The sequence below is a fragment of the Coptis chinensis genome, chromosome 4, assembly GCF_015680905.1.
Source record: "Coptis chinensis isolate HL-2020 chromosome 4, ASM1568090v1, whole genome shotgun sequence".
Taxonomy (NCBI): Eukaryota; Viridiplantae; Streptophyta; class Magnoliopsida; order Ranunculales; family Ranunculaceae; genus Coptis; species Coptis chinensis.
Window position 1 is genome coordinate 43,324,049 of NC_141459.1, and position 17,691 is coordinate 43,341,739.

The 17,691-nt window shown below is 34.4% G+C and overlaps 1 protein-coding gene and 2 long non-coding RNA genes across 3 annotated transcripts; 1 reads left to right on the top strand and 2 right to left on the bottom strand.

The window, feature by feature from the left end:
- Nucleotides 1-8,588: 8,588 nt before the first annotated feature.
- Nucleotides 8,589-10,264, bottom strand: LOC147503581 (uncharacterized). The gene is made up of 2 exons (XR_015192766.1): nucleotides 9,368-10,264; nucleotides 8,589-9,291 (listed from the first exon to the last, which is right to left on the bottom strand). It is a non-coding gene; the product is annotated as an uncharacterized LOC147503581 (long non-coding RNA).
- Nucleotides 10,265-11,331: 1,067 nt separating this feature from the next.
- LOC147503582 (uncharacterized) lies at nucleotides 11,332-12,580 on the top strand. The gene is made up of 2 exons (XR_015192765.1): nucleotides 11,332-11,479; nucleotides 12,254-12,580. It is a non-coding gene; the product is annotated as an uncharacterized LOC147503582 (long non-coding RNA).
- On the bottom strand, nucleotides 12,279-15,757 carry LOC147503583 (grpE protein homolog 2, mitochondrial-like). The gene is made up of 5 exons (XM_086556872.1): nucleotides 15,497-15,757; nucleotides 14,312-14,728; nucleotides 14,040-14,207; nucleotides 12,860-12,988; nucleotides 12,279-12,625 (listed from the first exon to the last, which is right to left on the bottom strand). Exons 1-5 carry the CDS (start codon nucleotides 15,644-15,646, stop codon nucleotides 12,536-12,538), a joined length of 954 nt encoding a protein of 317 aa, XP_086412998.1. The 5' UTR covers nucleotides 15,647-15,757; the 3' UTR covers nucleotides 12,279-12,535.
- Between the last annotated feature and the right edge of the window lie 1,934 nt (nucleotides 15,758-17,691).

Consider the following 17,691-nt stretch of genomic DNA (forward strand, 5'->3'; position numbering starts at 1 on the left):
TAGTTTCTTCCCAACTAAGATTTCAATCCCAATATACATTTCCAAGATAACTCACAACAGAAATACCACTTATTACATACAGATATGATAACTTAATTAAATATTGGTTTGATATACATTACCTTTAAGCCACTACTAAGAAAAAGGCTTGTAATGACGACTAAAAAGTGTCATGAAACAAATTTAATGACATTTTTTCATTAAAGAAACAACCGTCATTACAGAGCCCGTCATAAAAGTTAACAAAAACCATCATAAAGCCCATGACAGTTTTAGTAAAACTGTCAAAAAAATTCACTTTTTAATGTCAAAAATTAGGGTAAAAGCGTCATAAGACGGACAATATTTATGACGGTTTCAGTGAAATTGTCAACTTCCAATGACAAAAAGCGTCAAGATATAACTTGCTTAATGACATTTAAACAACAAACATCATAAAAAATTTGTGATTTTTCAAAAAAAAAAATTGTAATTACCATTGTTAATTACCTGTGTTATATATCATTTAACATGTACACGTAATGCATTCCAATATTTCAAACCACAACATAACAGGTATAAAACCTTGAACTTTCCATTAGCTTATAAAGAGAATATAACAGTAATGAACAAGTATACAAAACTGCAAAAACTACAGAATACCATAACTAACATTGCAATACACTTCCCCATTCCATTCAACATAACCAACAAAATATTGATCAATTAGACCTAAACAAATCATATCATGCTCTAGCTATTCATCCATTAGATGTATCTTCCCATTATCCCATTCTTGCATGCTAATTACGAGCAATGGCCTCCACACAATACATACAAGTTAGGGAACTTCATGATCAATGCCCCCAAATAATTTGCAAAAACCTGTAGGAGTTCCCAAGACAACCTAAGTTGTAGAAATAGTGTCAACTTATACAATTAAAATAAACAAAAGAAATTTAGGAAAAGAAAGTTAGAAGAGGTCACTAAAAGTCATCTTACTAAATGAAAGAATGCACCCATTATAAAAGCAAAGTTTGGTAAAAGCAATAAGACATTTTGATACCAATGATATTAAGAATAGAGAAAGTACAGAGAAGAATGGACAAATAGATCAAGCTATTTAGACTTTGGATCCGCGGCTATAGTGTATGTCCTCCCAAGCTTAGACTATGTAATTACCTTTACATAATCACTTTGTACCTGTGCAACGAAAGATTTCCTAAGTTTACTGGCCAACCATATTATACCTTGAATGACCCAAGAACTAATTGCAATAATAAGTATACAATTCTACCAAAATATACTTTAATCCAATAATAAGTAGACAATCCTACCAAATTAGTAAGACATGCAATAATAAGTATGACTCAATATTAAAGTGTATTTTAGTTCATTTACAGATTATTCCTACCAAAATACACTTTACAAGTACACAGAAACAGCACATTGGTCTTTAAAAAAATTCTTCAAACTGAAAACTTAAAATACATGGTTTTATGGCAAATGAGAGAAGGACATTCCTGGAAAGGGAATTGATATGGACTGCCGAGTTCTGTGTTTAGCCTTACCATAAGAAAAGGGAAGAAAGCTTGCAATTGTAAACATGAAGACAATCTTAAGTTTAATATTAAGGAGCATGTACAACTTAGTTGAACTAAATCATGTCTAAATATACAATCGTCAAAGAAGACAAAGGCACATGTTTATGCTAAATTCGAAGTAGAACTGCCTTTGTAACTAGCTAAACTAGATTACAATATATAGAATTAAATGCTTTTCAACAAAAAAAAAATCATAGAAAAATGAAGAAACCATCTTGATCAGTAACAAAACCTTTGGGGAAGAAGACATAAAAAATATATAGAATTGTAGAAGGCAAAAACAAAAATTTAAGAGAACGTAAATCAATAGAACAACCTCATAGTAAATAATAAGATTACTATAAAAATTCCAAACCTTTGTCTTAAATAGGCCACCAAGCAAACTCAATTAAGACTAATATAACACCTAAACCATCTTTTTTTTCTCCTCAGATCGACATCCATCCCCAATCATTCTAAATAATGAGAAAATCCACAAAGTTCCAATAGCATTCAAGATAAGAAACATACCAGCACATACTTGTCATGTCTTGAGTTCGTCTTAGGCTGAACCATGGCTAAGGGTAAGCTTCACAAGACTAAAACGAGGTACACATATGTACATTACATTCACTAGATCCAGAGTAACCAAAAGGACAAATCAAATACTACAAACACTCATTATTAGAGAAATATTTGAACAGTATACCCACCAGGTCATATGCTAGGAGCCAATTCTTGAACTTGGTAAAACCGGAATGCAATTTTTATGTCAAATACATGTTCCTAAATTGAATATAACGCTAAGTAGAATTGTTGAACATGAGTAAAAAAAATGAAATGATACAACACAAGGTTGACTAACCACGTAAACTATCCAACATTAAGCAGCAACTTGAAGGTTTAGTTGTACCACAACTCCAACAATGCCACCATATTTTATATCTTTTGGGAGGTGGACACTAATCGATTAGTTCAGCAAGCCAGACTCCTTTCTATCGAAGAACAAAAAAAAAGCAAGCCAGACTCCAATTTATTAATCAGAATAGTTAAGTAAATAATTGTATTAACTAAAATGAGCCACTAGTAGTAATATAATGTGTGTTATTTGTTTCAGGTATTCTCCGACATACATTACTACTGATATTGGTTATAACCAGGTAAAGCCGACATCTGTATGCCAAAGTTGATGATTATTATAAATGTTCAATTCGATTAGACGAGAAATAAAACTGTAAAAGAAGAATTCCTTAATGATTAGGATTTAATTTACGGAAGCTAAGCTACAACACGGTAAGTTAAAGACGTTAAGGGGGTCACTACCGCAAAGTGTATCCAAAGACAAGGAATGATGCGGTGTATCCCCGTTTATCATTTTAATCGACCACCGGCCATGGGAGTTGCTGCAGCTCCTCATATATACCATCCCTATACAATAGTAGGTCCAGTCACCACCATTCCTGCTGTTATCTCTAAGCCTCCCACAATGGCTCCCAATGCAGGTACATGACCTAGCTACATTATTTACATCTTACATATGTGTGTACCATCTCCAAAGAAAAAGATTGAGTACAATTTCAATATTAAGATACGTTTAATATATCAATCTCTTACCAATCATCTAACACATGCAAATAGTTTGTTTGGGTGTAAAATAGGTGCATCGGCGCAGGAGGAAATTTCACAAGCTAAGGAAAGCAAAACTGTGATGGGTTCTAATAACAAAAGGCTGGTGGGGTGATCAACTCTCGTGATCAAGACAATCTATTTTTAATCCAAGATTTCTCTCACTGCATTTTTCTTCTTCTTTTAAGTTAATTATATGTTTAGATTCATTCTTCTCTAACTTTGCACCTCACTTAGTGGTGCAACCATTAAATTTGTTCAATTGTAACAGAAGTCATGCTTGTTTACCGATATTATATAAAAGGTGACCTTCCAATAGAGGTCGTGTGTCTCCTTAACTTTTTAGGACTTTCTGTTAGATGAATTACACTTTATCACCATGAAATATTTCAGTCAATGAGAAAACATAAAGAAAGGACTAGGTAAACAACTTCCAACAAAAGAGGTTGGTTTGTTTAAGTGGGATAAACATATATTTTATCAAAGGAAGTAAATACACATATATTTTACCAATTGATTGAAATGATCAATAATCATTTTCCCATTTGAGTAGTGTGCGCAATAGAATAATTAGCAAGCTAGACATCACTGAATGAAGCAGAATGCTTACAGAAGAGCGTTTGATCAAACATCTTGTGAGCAAAACAAAAGCTTATGTCGAAATCCAAATACACACCTATCTGTATTGTAAAGTTGATTATATATACAACAGATCTAAGAGTTTTAAATTTCGATTCTTAACTTCATATGTGAACTTAGAAGTGCCTTAGAATGGAACCGATTAGAAAAGTAGCTCCATTTATTATACCGTACCAATTAGAAACAAATTGATCATATCATGCATATGGCTAAAGGATCGAACTTAATTGACTAGCATAAAACATGAGACTTATTACCTTCTAGTTTTTCAGGCGGTAGTTCTCGGGCCTTTCTTCTGAAACATTTCATTGGCTAACAAAACTGGTCAGGGTTTTGAAAATGAAGATGAAGGAAATGAGAAAATAGAAAGAAGACGATCACGACCGAGGAGATAAACATCGAGAATTTTTTGTGATGAAACCCTAGGTTGGAAGAGGAGAATGAAAGTGTATTTAGATGTTCGAGTTTTCTATTTCTGATAAGAGTTCGTGACTTTCTTTTTACTTAATTGACTGGACTCTATTGACAGGTGAAATTAACAAATAAAACAGGCAAATAGCTTATGGACTCTTGATGCTTTTTCCTAGCCGAGTGCTCTACTTTTGTTTTTCTTGACGGTTTACATAGTTGCTTGATGGTCTAACTAGGTTGTGCCAAAAAATTGTGAAAGGTTGTTGATTTTATTATGCTGTTAACTTGACTGTTTTAGGAAACCGTCATAAAATCATCATATTTTCTTGACGCATGTGTGATACACGACATAATGTTGTAACAGCCGTCATAAAATCATTATATTTTCTTGACGCATGTATCAAACACGACATAATGTTGCAACAATCGTCATAAAAATATCACTAAGACACCTATCTTGACGGTTTTCAACAAAGCCGTCAAGATAGATAAAAACCAAGCATCATAATATGTCTTTTTTTTAGTAGTGAGCCAGCACGTCGTCTCAGTGTAGAATATATACGTCCCTGCATAAAAGATTAACAGATCCTACCCTCCTGCAAAAACATAGTTAGACAACACTATAAAAGGATTTATCTCAGCCAGTCAAATTTCCATTCATAATCAAACCTCATATAAGATATTGAAGTCTAATTAATACAACATAGTTCGTCCCGCATATCGAGGAATACTACTTATCATACCACCTATATCAATGGTAGTCATTCACATAACATCATTACGTCATAAAGTTTCCAAGTGCATAACTATATATCTCAGACTATTACAAGTCATTAATGGTTTCATAATAACATATCATTTTAGAGTCATTCCACAATCACAGAAAAGATCACAATCATTCAATAATATTATTCTCAGTCACACTTCACATCCATAGCCTCACCCAAACCACCTCTATATTTCTTTGTAAGAAAGCATATACATCATAATACATACATATTCATAGGCAATAACTCACTCATACGTAAAATCAATATTTCACTTTGCTTATTAATTATCTGGTTGACTTATTTATAAACAGACTCAACCCAACCTTTAGTTCCTACTCCACGATTTGCACTCCGCACATTTGCCAAATCACACATACACGTGTGCCTCTCTCCTACCGAGTATCACTATATCATAGCCATCTCTGGGATTTTCATACATATAATCACAGCTTCTTTGGCCATAAAATCTCAGGTCATTCATGGCACATTCAATGAATACCTTGGGTCATTCCCGCCACATTCAAGGAATACCCATCATAACACTAACGGGCCATTCATGGCACATTCAATGAATGTCCTAAGTCATTCCCGCCACATTCAAGGAATACCCAAACCTACATTCCTGTACATTCAAGGAATATGACCAACCCGCAAGGCGAATACCTTAGTTCCTCTCTAGGGCAGTCCAAACTATTGGGTCATTCATGACACATTCAATGAATACCCGGGTCATTCATGGCACATTCAATGAATACCCATCTATCACATGACATCACAAGTCATAATATCTCATTACCAAATCCTGAGGCGTGGAGAGTTCTAAAGATGTGGGCGACATATTAAAACATTATTATCACTTATAATTATACTAGCATTACTCATGTCAAAACAGACCACACATACTGAGAGTCATTTTCGCATGTCAAGGCAAATCAAGCACTTAAATATCAGTGAATGTCAACAGACTTATAATCAAACAAATACAATTTACATAACCACACTCATATACACAATATCGTAAACAAATAGTTCATTAGCCTAAATTCAAGTCCACACACACTAATGTCCAAAACAGATCCACATATACTAAAGTCTATATTCATATACAGCTTCTATCTCACACATATATATTTATGTAGTCTCAAAACAACAGTAATTTCTAACACAATCATATAGTTATCACACAAACTAATATATATATTATAGATATAGTGGCTGCACTTTTGTTCAAAGCTGCCTACGTATCCAAATCTTTCAGGATTGGAATCAAGCCTTCATAGTTCATAACCAATTCTCCAAATATTTTAATAATCACGATAAAAGAAAACATATAAATATCTTTTCATTCCACACCAATATTTCCACATAGTAAGAATATATCGAAAGTATAATAACCACTGACTATCTAATGCCATCATGTAACCACCCAACTATATCCATTTTAAACTTTAGCTAATTCTAACAACCTTGTTAATCCGTGCCTTGACAGACAACCCACCATTGGATCTGCTTAAACTTTGTATATGTCATTTAACTGGATATTAAGAATCTACGGATTTAAATTTGAGGTCAAACCGATATAGGTTTACCTCCATCTAAGCAGAAACAAAGGACTACGCCCATAAGTTTTCTGATGTAGTTTCTACTACGATCAGTCCCACTAATGGAAGCCTCGACAGATATCAAGCCGTTGGATAAATCTAAAAATCTAATATGGAAGACTACAATGTGTCAGGAAACTATGAATTAAATTTTATACAAATCCGAGTACGTAAAGGTCACCATCTAAGCAGAAACAAAAGACTGCGCACTGCAGTTTTTCTGGTGTAGAAACACTACGACCTGTCACGCTTATGCGCACCTCGACAGAAATCCAACCGTTGGATCTGTCTAAAGTTTTAATATGTCAGACTACAATGTCTTATAAAACTACAGATTAAATATGAAGTCAATCCAATAATAATTTGACCTCCATCTAGTAAGAAACTTCTAACTGTGCAGTGTAGTTTTTCAGGTCACCTTTTTCAGTTCATCTTCTTCTCAAATATTCCTAGTTAATATAAGTAACCAAACCTTAACAAAATTTAAGAGGAGAAATCCAGCATGCACAAGATAAGTGTATTAATACATACGAAATTATCCAACAAGAAACCAACGTGGAAATTACCCATTATATTTTAATTGTTAACCTTGACACTATATCAAACAACACTTGCATCATCCGTTCTAACCGATCTTTTGTCAAACCACAAGACATTAATAATTACGATAATAGATCGTAGAATCGAATATATATCAAAGAAAAATAAAAAGAAAAATCCACTCACCCGTGATACGCTCCTGCTATATCTATCAGTAGATTTCCAGCAAGAATCCTCCCTTCTCCTTTATGTGTAAAACTTTATTTTTTCTTCTTTGTGTAAAAACACACTCTCTCTCTACTATTTAAAACTCTCCGTGTAAACTCCTGTGTAAAAACCTTTTTTTTTTTTTTTTTTTCAAAAACCCCTTAAAAATAGGGAATGTGGTTTATCCTCTTTACCTTATCTCTTTCTAATATTTATCCTTTTTTTTATTTTATTTTATTATTATTATTATTATTTATTATTATTATTATTATTATTATTATTATTATTTATTGTACTAGGAAAATATTAAATAAAAACACGGGGTGTTATACATGGTATCTGTATGACTAAGTTAAAACATATAATCAAACATGCAAAAATCTAAAATAATGTAATCAAACATGCCAAAATTTAAAATAATATTTTGTTTTATATCTAAAGTTGTTATTTTCCATTTTCTTTTTTCAATTGTGAATCATAAACTAGTTTAGGATTTAGGGTTTACAAATTTTGTACCAACATAATTTCAAACATATTTCACTCAATTATTCGAAAATTTCAAATTTCCACATCTTTGAAATATATCAAAATTTCAAATATTTAAAAATGACTCCACTTTCAAATATTTTAAAATGACTCCACTTTCAAATTTTCAAAATGGTTCCACTTTCAAATTTCTAAATTTCTGAAAACCCATACAAGTAAGAGTGTAAAGGGCTAAACCCATAGCTCAATTGTTCTTCTTTCCTAAATTACAACCCATAACTCTATTGTTTTTCTTCCCCAAATTACAACTCATAGCTCTATTGTTCATCTTCCCCAAAATGGCTACCTCAAACAAATGGTGTTATTGTGGTTATCAAATAGTGTTGAAGACATCAAAGAGTGAGAGCAATCTAAATAGGTATTGGGGATGTGCATTGAATTTAAATGATCACTATTTTAAATAGGTGGATACACCTTTGCACCTAAACATAAATAAGGGTAAGGGTAAGGCTATTGAGGAAATGGTGAATTGAGAAGTACTCATTTGGAAGCAATAAATAAGGCGTTGGAGAGGAACATTGAGCTTGAAGAGGAATGTAAGCAAATACTTCAAAAGAAAGCGGATGAGCTAGAGAAGAATAGCAAGAAAGATGAAATTTTCGTAATGACGAAGAATGTAATCATTGTTTTGTTTGTTTAATTATATTTAGTTGGTTGAAGTAATTTGAAATTAAAATATCAAATCCTTTGAAACTGAAAATGATAATATGTTTTGAATTGAAATCGAATGTGGGCATTATTCTTACCATGCACTTACACCAAAAAAACCCTTCAAAGTAAAAAAAAATTGAAGTCCTTGAAAGTCCAAAATCACTAGTGTAATGGGACCCAAACGACTTCCTTATATCATTGTGATGAACTTTCAATCGACATTATCAGATCGTTTGAGTATACACTCCAACAGTCTGAGCACGTCATTGGAGACCAAGCTCTCAGATTTTTTTTTCTTGGAACGGTCTTATCATGTTGTTTGAGTATACACTGAAGCGATCTGAAAGTGTCATTTGAGTATACGTACACCTTAATCAGAGGCATAGGGATACCCAGAGCACGGTGTAAGAGATTATCCAATTGTGTGAGGCTTAACTCAGTGTTCCCTTGCACTATTATTCCTTTAATCGTGACTCCTAAGATTTGGAAGACATCGTCCAAAGTGACAGTCATCTCCCCAAACGACATATGGAATGTGTTGGTCTCCAGATGCTACCTCTCCACAAACGCAGAGACCAATAGTGGATCGTGATGCTCGTAATAACCAAACACGTGATCATACAACCCAGTCCTTCTAAGCTCATTTTCAAATCTAGGAGACTTTTTGAATTCATCCATGAAATCCCATTGGCTTAACTTGGATAGGTGCCCAACACACTTCAACACTCCGCAATCCGGCTAAAACAACAAAAATTCAATGAGGAGAAGCAAAAGGTTTTGTAAGGGAAAATCAAAGTACTAAGTGTATTATTACCTTCTTCTCCCAAACATCGCGAGCCACATGCACCACATAGTCATACAAAAGTTGTGACTCATAAGGGCCACCACTATATACACCTCGTTTGTACTCCAAATCATAATGGATTTTCTCACAAAATCTCCCATTAGATGTGTTTTGTCTTCTACCGGTGCTAGGGCTTCCAACACTTCTTCCAAATCATCATCCTCCTCATCGTCATCGTCATCGTCATCCTCATCTTCTTCATTGCCCTCCTCGATCACCTATGACCTAACTCTTCCCCATCATCACCCTCTTCTTCTTCTTCTTCACTATCACCATCACCATCACTTTCAACTATATTCTTCCTACGATCCATATATATATCCACATCTACATCTAAATCTTGATCTTGATCTACATCTAAATCTACATTACTATCACCATCACCTACATTAGAATCACTCTCAGTATCACTATCACATACATTATTTGGAACATCAACAGCCTCTTTGTGGTCCCCTCTACGCATTGATGTCGAGGTGTCGCTCCCCTTCTTCTCTTTTTCTTTCCTAAATTAGTGGTATTGGCATCATCCATTTTTCTCTCGCCTCTACGGATTGAAGCCGATGTATTCGACCCCCTAACTTTTTTTTTCTCAAGCGCGTCACTGCTACCTGAAGAGAAACCATGGCCACCAAACAACTTCTGCCCACCCTTGAATGCAGTTTTCGCTACATTTTTGACATTCTTTGATCGAGGAGTCATTGCTACAAATAAAAAAACACAAGTATTAGTGACTACAATAAGTTTAATGAAATCTAAATCAAATCGGACAATTCGTATTGGATTCAAACACTCAACACTCAACATAACTCTCAAATCATTCAAAACGATCATTCCATGCCCAATTCAAATAACTCAAAATCTTGTATTAACTTATACAACTCATACAATGAATATTAAAAAAAAAAAAAAATCAAACAACCCATAAACATTCAAAGACCTTCAGACATTCAAAACGACCTCACTGGGTCGTTTGGGGTTTTTTCAAACAATTCTTCGTTTTATGTACAATTCTAAATTTCTAAACGACATTCAAACAATATTTCGTTTTTTGTACAATTCTAAATTTCAAAAAGACATTCATAAACATTCTAAATTCCTACACTCAATACAATCTACATTATAAATAAAATAAAATAAAACAAAACAAATAGAATATATAGAACCAAACCTATAAAGATAACATAGAGTGATGTTTGGTGTGTTGTAATTGGTGATTGTAAGTGGTAATAGCTTACTTAATTGTAAGTGGTAATTGGGCGTTGAAATTGCTAAAGAGTGGGGTGTTGTAATTGGTGAAAAGAGATGACGTGAGTCCAGAGAGAAAACCCGAGAGAAAAAAATGGCGATTTCGTTAAGCCAGAGAGAGGTGATAAGGGATGAATAGGTTTTCCGATTTTCTTTTAAGTGTGGAGGGGGGAGACCTAAAGTGATTGGACTTGGTTGTTGGGCTTAGCCCGAAAACTGCCCAATCTAATTTAGTGGGTGTAGGAAACATGACTCACTGATTTTACCAAGGGCACCACACACTAACTACAAAACAAACAGATCATAGAATTAGAAATGAAAAGAATAATCTTTTTAAATAATTTATTAATAATCAAAACACAAGTTTTCTTTTTACAAAATGTTACAATATTCAAAATCAAACAAGAATATTTTATAAAATTTATCAGTAATTAAAGATACTCATTGATTTATTAAAAAAATATTAAATTATAAAATTTATCAAATTTTGAAAAAACCCCAACACGAAAGCAAATAAATCTCATAATAATTTACAAATCAAATCCATAATCTTTTCACCACATTATTACTATATCACATTTAAATATACCCATTCGTTCAATTTTATAGAAGATGATTGAAATTTTAAATCTTGTCAACATTGAAAACAGACATTGATAAGATAAAAACCCAACTAATCAATATTAAACAATTTTTTTATATATAAAAATATAAAAATCTTAAGTGATGCCTATTTAATTTTCAAGTAGTGCCCATTAGGTCTTAGGGTCTGGTTTTGTTTTGGGTATGGGCAGCCCTTCGTAAAATAAGTAGTGCCTTTATGAAAACCTAAAGGCCCTGTTTGGTAGCCTGTATTGCCCAACCCATTCATGGGTTAGGGTGCACTATCCCGATTTTTATGTTTGGTTCCTATTTTTTGAGCCCAAGCCTGTAGACCTTAAGCTACTAGTTGGTTGGCCCAACCACAAAAGTATGAATAACGGTATCCATTGGAAAAGGTTGGATTTCAATCTACATCATAATAAATAAGAAAAGGACCGACAAAAAAAAAAAATAAAACAGCCCTAACTTCAACAATTTATTCCCCCCCCACCACCACCACCAAACCTTGCTTCTCTTTACTTAAACAAAATGAAAAGTCTGCAATATCTCAAAGCAAAACCCACCGTTTTTCATCACAAAAATCTCCATTTTATCAAATTTGAACATCTCTACTCACATCATCTCTTGATTTCTCCAATTTTGAAGATACAAAATGAAACCCACTTGATTTTTTGCGAAAATTGTTGCTACTAAAGTTTTTATGTAATATTTCTTTGTAAATTTCTTTCAAGAAAATAGAAATATATATGTGGTTGTTTTGGTATATTAATTTGGGAGTTTGATTAACAATCTGTTTTAAGATTGCAATTTGTATTAGGTTTTCTATTTGAAGTTTTTCATGATTATTTTTTGTGTTTTGGACTTGGGGTGCAATAACTTTTAAGAAGAGTAGGCAAGAACCAAACAACTTGTGTTATTGATCATCTCTGGGACATGAACCACAAAATTGGATACTCTAAAACCACCTAGTACAGCATAAGTTGTTACTGCCAAACAGAGCCAAAGTAAAACATACAAGCAACAAACGTGCTACACTCAAGATCACTAAAATTAGGCTCAATCTAAGTACTAAATCCAAAGCTCACAAAGGGCACTGAAGTCCTTTTATGCATCATGTGGTGCTACAAATGAACGGAGAAAGGACCGAATAAGAATAAAAACTATAAGCAGCGAAAAAAACATTATAGAGCTAATCTATCAAGATAACTCTACTTTCATCTTTTTGTTCACGAAATTACACTGGTCTCTCATGCACTAAAAAACTGGGTAATTCAGCAAACCATGACTTCAAGAACTTTCTTCAGTTTTGTTGTTCAAAGCTTCAGTGACACCAACTTCAGCCGGGCGGATAATACGGTCATGAAGTGTGTATCCAGCCTGTGACACAAACAAGAGGAAGCACTTGGTCATTTAAATTACAATCACTTCATTAGGTTAAGCAGTTTCATTACCAGGAGTTTTAACACTCTAAGTTGAATGTTAACTCTCTAAATGTTTGTAATACAGATGAATGTTAAAACATGAATGCAATTTAATATGGATGAATAATAAAACACAACACTTCTAGAATAATCTAAACAGATTTTCGTATGTGATCCAACAAGCACAAACCTTCAAAACAGCACCAATAGTGCCAGGAGGCTTGGAGGCATCTGGTATTTGGAAGAGTGCATGATGCTTGTTTGGATCAAACTGCTCATTCAAAGGCTCGTATTTCTCCAGCCCAAACTTTTTGAAAACCTGAAAAAATAAACATTATTAATCCCTGGAACAGACTGAACTCCACAACTACCAATACAAGTTTCTTCCTCTTTTAGTTAGAAGTAACAAAACCAAACAGGATATGGCAAAAGCTATCAATTATGAAGAGAATAGCCTCACTAAGAGTAAGATGGTATACCGATCATCAGCCATTTTTCTTAGGTGTCCCCCCGATAGTATCAGATATATAAATAAAAAACTAATAATAATAATAATAACAATTAAAAAATAAAAGACAAATATGACCAAGCATATTAATACCGCCAAGAGGAAATCGAAAGCTTCATCTTCTGACAGATCACAGATTTCAAGTCTGTGTTACATACTTACATGGGCATGCCATATTTTGAAAATAAACAGTGCTGGATACGTATCCATATGTTTGTGTTGGACATGACACGACACGGACACAGTGTATGTAATATACCTAAATTTTTTATATTTTGCTGAGCCAGACATTCGTATCTGTGTCGGACACAGATACGTATCCATGTCAATGAAACTTAAGTTTCAACTGTCACCCAAAAGCCATATATGAAGAAAAATATAGCACAACCACCAGGAGTTCTGAAACCCACTTCCAAATTAAGACCAACCTTGACAGTGCCAAGGAAATTTGGAAGCCCTGGGATCCACACTGAATGACTCAGGGAATACTTATATCCTCTCAATGAGCCGGTTAACTCTGTGGGTAAAGTTTATATCAAGGTTCCAAGCACATTTTCGAAGGACATAGTCTTGCATGTTGGCCAAATTCCACACCAGATTTGCGAGCTAATACACACATGCGAATGTGGGAGAGCATGCATGTGCAGAAAATCATGATGCTCTTTCTACTTTTTCTAGAGGCTGGACTAAAACCTAAGAAAATATCTTGATGATAAGAACCAAATAGCTTTGGCTGGTGGACAATATTCCACAAGAAAAGGAACAAATTTGAGCAAGCAAATCAGAAGTGCAAATTTTAAGAAGTTCGGGAAGAAAATAATATTAAGGCAGGCAAATGGGGTAATATTGTTTCAGATGTTACCATTGCGAGCTGCTTTTCCGTCATTTCAACACCTTCCAAAAGTGTTTTCAGAAGTGGGACAGCTCCAGCAGTATCTGTAGATGTGTCAATCTTAGAAAAGCTTTCTTTGACAACTGAAGAAGCTCTTCCAAGATTGTCAGAAACGTCCAATAAGCTCTTTGCAAAGTTCTGGAATGGATTCACAGATAGAGAACGTTAGAGTACATAAATATAGAATGCTTTTGAATGATGGGGTACTCCGTAGTAACTGAGGACAGCAAGAACATACTAACCTGTATTGCAAATTTTTTTGAGTTCTCTGCATCACGTTTAGTTCTATCCATAATATTTTTCAGCTCCGCATAACTTCGGAGATATTTATCTTCCATTCTTTTAATTTCCTCGTGCTTTAGGTTCAACAATTCTTCTTTATCGGCAACAAGCTTCACCAGATCATCATAAGACAGATCATCCTCGACATCGGATTCAGAGGTTTCAACTTCTTTCTTCCCTACAGTTTCACTATTTCCTTTAGAATCTGCACCCTCAGAATTTGCCGAGGTACTGCTGCTTGCAACAGTCTCCTGTCCATCTCCTGACTGGCTGGCCTCCTTATCAGTAGGTTGAGGGGACGAAGAATACCAGAATCGCTGGAAATCATTTATGCTAAGAACTGAAGGATGCAGGGAAGTAACTTGACAGGGAATCCACTGGAAAGAACAATAATACCTATTTGCATCAGTACTAAAAAAAACCTAATTTTCTTTCCACAAATCCACAACTCTAAGACAAAGAAATTAACAAAACGAAATTACAATATTAGTGACCCACAGAAGTACAGAAAATCAACAGAGCATAAAAATAATAGTAATAATAAACATTTACACTACAAGTGCAACTTGCAAACATTACAACATATAAATTCACCTATAGAAATTTCTAAGCTATTCATATATACTTCAAAAAAGAAATGATTAGAATAAGCATGGGCATATTTTTCGACAAGAGTGTTTCTCCGAAAATGGAACACCTACTGTTGGTCCATACAGGCCAAGATAACAAAAAACTCAAACCAAAGAGCCAAAACAGCTACTCTTTAACACTGTATATATTTGTTTGCATTACACCTACTAGAAACTAAAGCATTTCATATACGAAATAAAATCACACGACTACGTATATTTTATTATACATTAGCTGGCTAACAAATGTTACTGTTGTCTATTCTGTTAATATCTTCTACCTCAATTGCCATTATGAGTCACTACTAAACATGGACACAAACTAAACCCCACTAAACCCATAAACCCTACTATCAAAGACAAAAAAAAAATCATCTTTTCGAAACCCCAATACCAAATAACAAACAAACAATACTCAAATCATAATTTCCAAACCCCCTATAAACCCTGACAAAACCCTAGCTACATAAAAAAAAAATTAAAAATTCAATCTTTAAACAAAAAAAGAGTATATACCTTATTATTTGGTTCACGGAGAGAGTGAAAATGATTAGAAGTTGTAAAACATTCTTCTCTAGGTCGAAAGAGACAAGTAGTGATGTTTCTTCTGCAGTGTTTCAACCCAGTAGTCCTCGAGATACGAGACAAAACCTTTGAAGCAAACATTTTTTTATTTATTTATTGATGAAGGAAATAAAATTGGGGGGAGTTTATTGAAAGACTGATTGAAAGAAAGAAGAAGAAAGAAGAATGAAGAATGAAGAGGGGTTCTAATGTTTTCAATTCGGGGCTTGGAGTTAAGCGGTAAATGGGTGGGTCGGTTATCCGGATAGTTAGCCCAAAAAGAACGAGGGTCCAAGTACATAGCAAAATTTCTTCTAAGATCAAGGCCAATGGGCTACTAAATGGCTATATAGCACCTCAACCACCAAAATGTCATTACAATGGAGCTGCTAAAAGGGTCTTAAATTTGAAAGTTGTTATAAACTCAGCTAAAGTTAAGACATTCGCTAGCAGCTGCCATAATAAGTTGTCGAGAGAAGGACGACATAGTTTCTGCCGTATGTTGGTAATTTGTAGACATACGTCAAAAATTAAATGAACGGATGGCAAAAACTCTGCCGTTTGTATCTGGCAGACGCAAAAATTGAGAAATCTTGTTATTCTTTTCATATACAAATTTCCTGAAAATTCATATCCATTCCACTCCATTCATTCTATTCTACTCGCTCCACAATCCATTACCATTCATTCCACAACTCAACAATCCACACATCTATTCAGCTAACCAAAATTCATTTATTAAACAAACATAATCCATACAAACATCAATCAATACAAACATTAAAAAAATAATCAATAAATAAACTAACTTCGACTCGAACCCTCGCCAGGTTGCCTCTTATTTAATTTACTCCCTCGCCATGATTCTCGCAATGTTATTTCTATCATCTACGCTTCTAACTCTGCAACTCTATCATGTGACTTTTGCTTCTCTTCTCGCTCGGCCACCAATTAATTATTGTATTCGTTAGTTGTAGTCATAAACGAATCGCGCATCTCATGCATCATTAGCTGCGACTCGACATATCGCGCTTTAAGTGTAGCCTACAAAAAAAATCAATAACTTTAAGAAAAATCATCACTATAAACCAAATATAATTCAAGTTTCAAAATATAAACCAAATACTAACCTCATATAGAGTGTCAAAATCCGGGACAAGGTTCAGAATATAACTTTAATAAACATGAGGTATAAGCATGACGACATGCAATCCCTGAGATGTAACCATGTCATAGCTCCATGGGTTATCCGAATCAGAAGGAGCTGGAGCAAAAGCCTCATAAGGACCTTGAGATGAAGAGTAGGGCTCAACAGGGCGTGGGATACACAAATCACTTCTAATAGTCTTATGTCCCACAAAGTCCTTGTTAGCAACTCTGTACATGTTAGCAGACAATATAGGACCCCTTGAGACGCGATCTCAGTAACTATCGTAGTCATCATTCACATCTAAATATAGAGAAACTTGTGGCCACAAGTCTTCATTCATTCTAAGATATAACCTCTGCTGACTAGCTCTTCCCAATGGACACATATTCTCTGGAGGAGGGTGTGGGAAGAAAGGTGTCCCAATGATTTGGTGCCAACACCTATCGCCCAGGTACCACACGATGATAACTCCAAACTCAAAGACGATTCGGCGCATTGTAAGATCATACAAATGATGTACACGGTGAATCGCCTCACGTAACCAAACATCATCCATGGTATCTCCCTCCACATCATCAATATTTAATTGCATATATCGAGTAGTAAACCATGGTGTCTACTGTATCGCCAATGCCGACCTAATCTCGAGTTGGTTATGGTCTAAGTGAATGTTGTGGCTTGACCACTTCGGTGAAGTTTAAAGTCATTCATCCATGCTCTAATCCGTGGGACGATATCACGGTCTATGTTCGGTCTCAGAAGAGGAGTCATGGTAGGTACGTAATCCTATCACCAATACTATCATAAAAACAAATATCAAAATCAAACTTGTACGTAATTTAATATAAAATTATAATACTAAACATTTAAAACTTACTTTTAAAAGAGGGGTAAAGCCACCACATTGACCATCCGCAACATTAGCTGTGACTCGACACGCTTGATCCAACGTGTAAATCAAAGCTCCAAACATAGCACCACCCTAATCATATTGATG

What these genes read in the sequence shown, in the direction of transcription:
- LOC147503583 (XM_086556872.1), bottom strand. Translation starts at nt 15,646, where the DNA reads ATGTTTGCTTCAAAGGTTTTGTCTCGTATCTCGAGGACTACTGGGTTG. An exon ending in TCCGTGAACCAAATAATAAG is followed by an intron (nt 14,729 to 15,496) that starts GTATATACTCTT and finishes TGTTCTTTCCAG; the next exon opens with TGGATTCCCTGTCAAGTTAC. An exon ending in CAAAAAAATTTGCAATACAG is followed by an intron (nt 14,208 to 14,311) that starts GTTAGTATGTTC and finishes AATCCATTCCAG; the next exon opens with AACTTTGCAAAGAGCTTATT.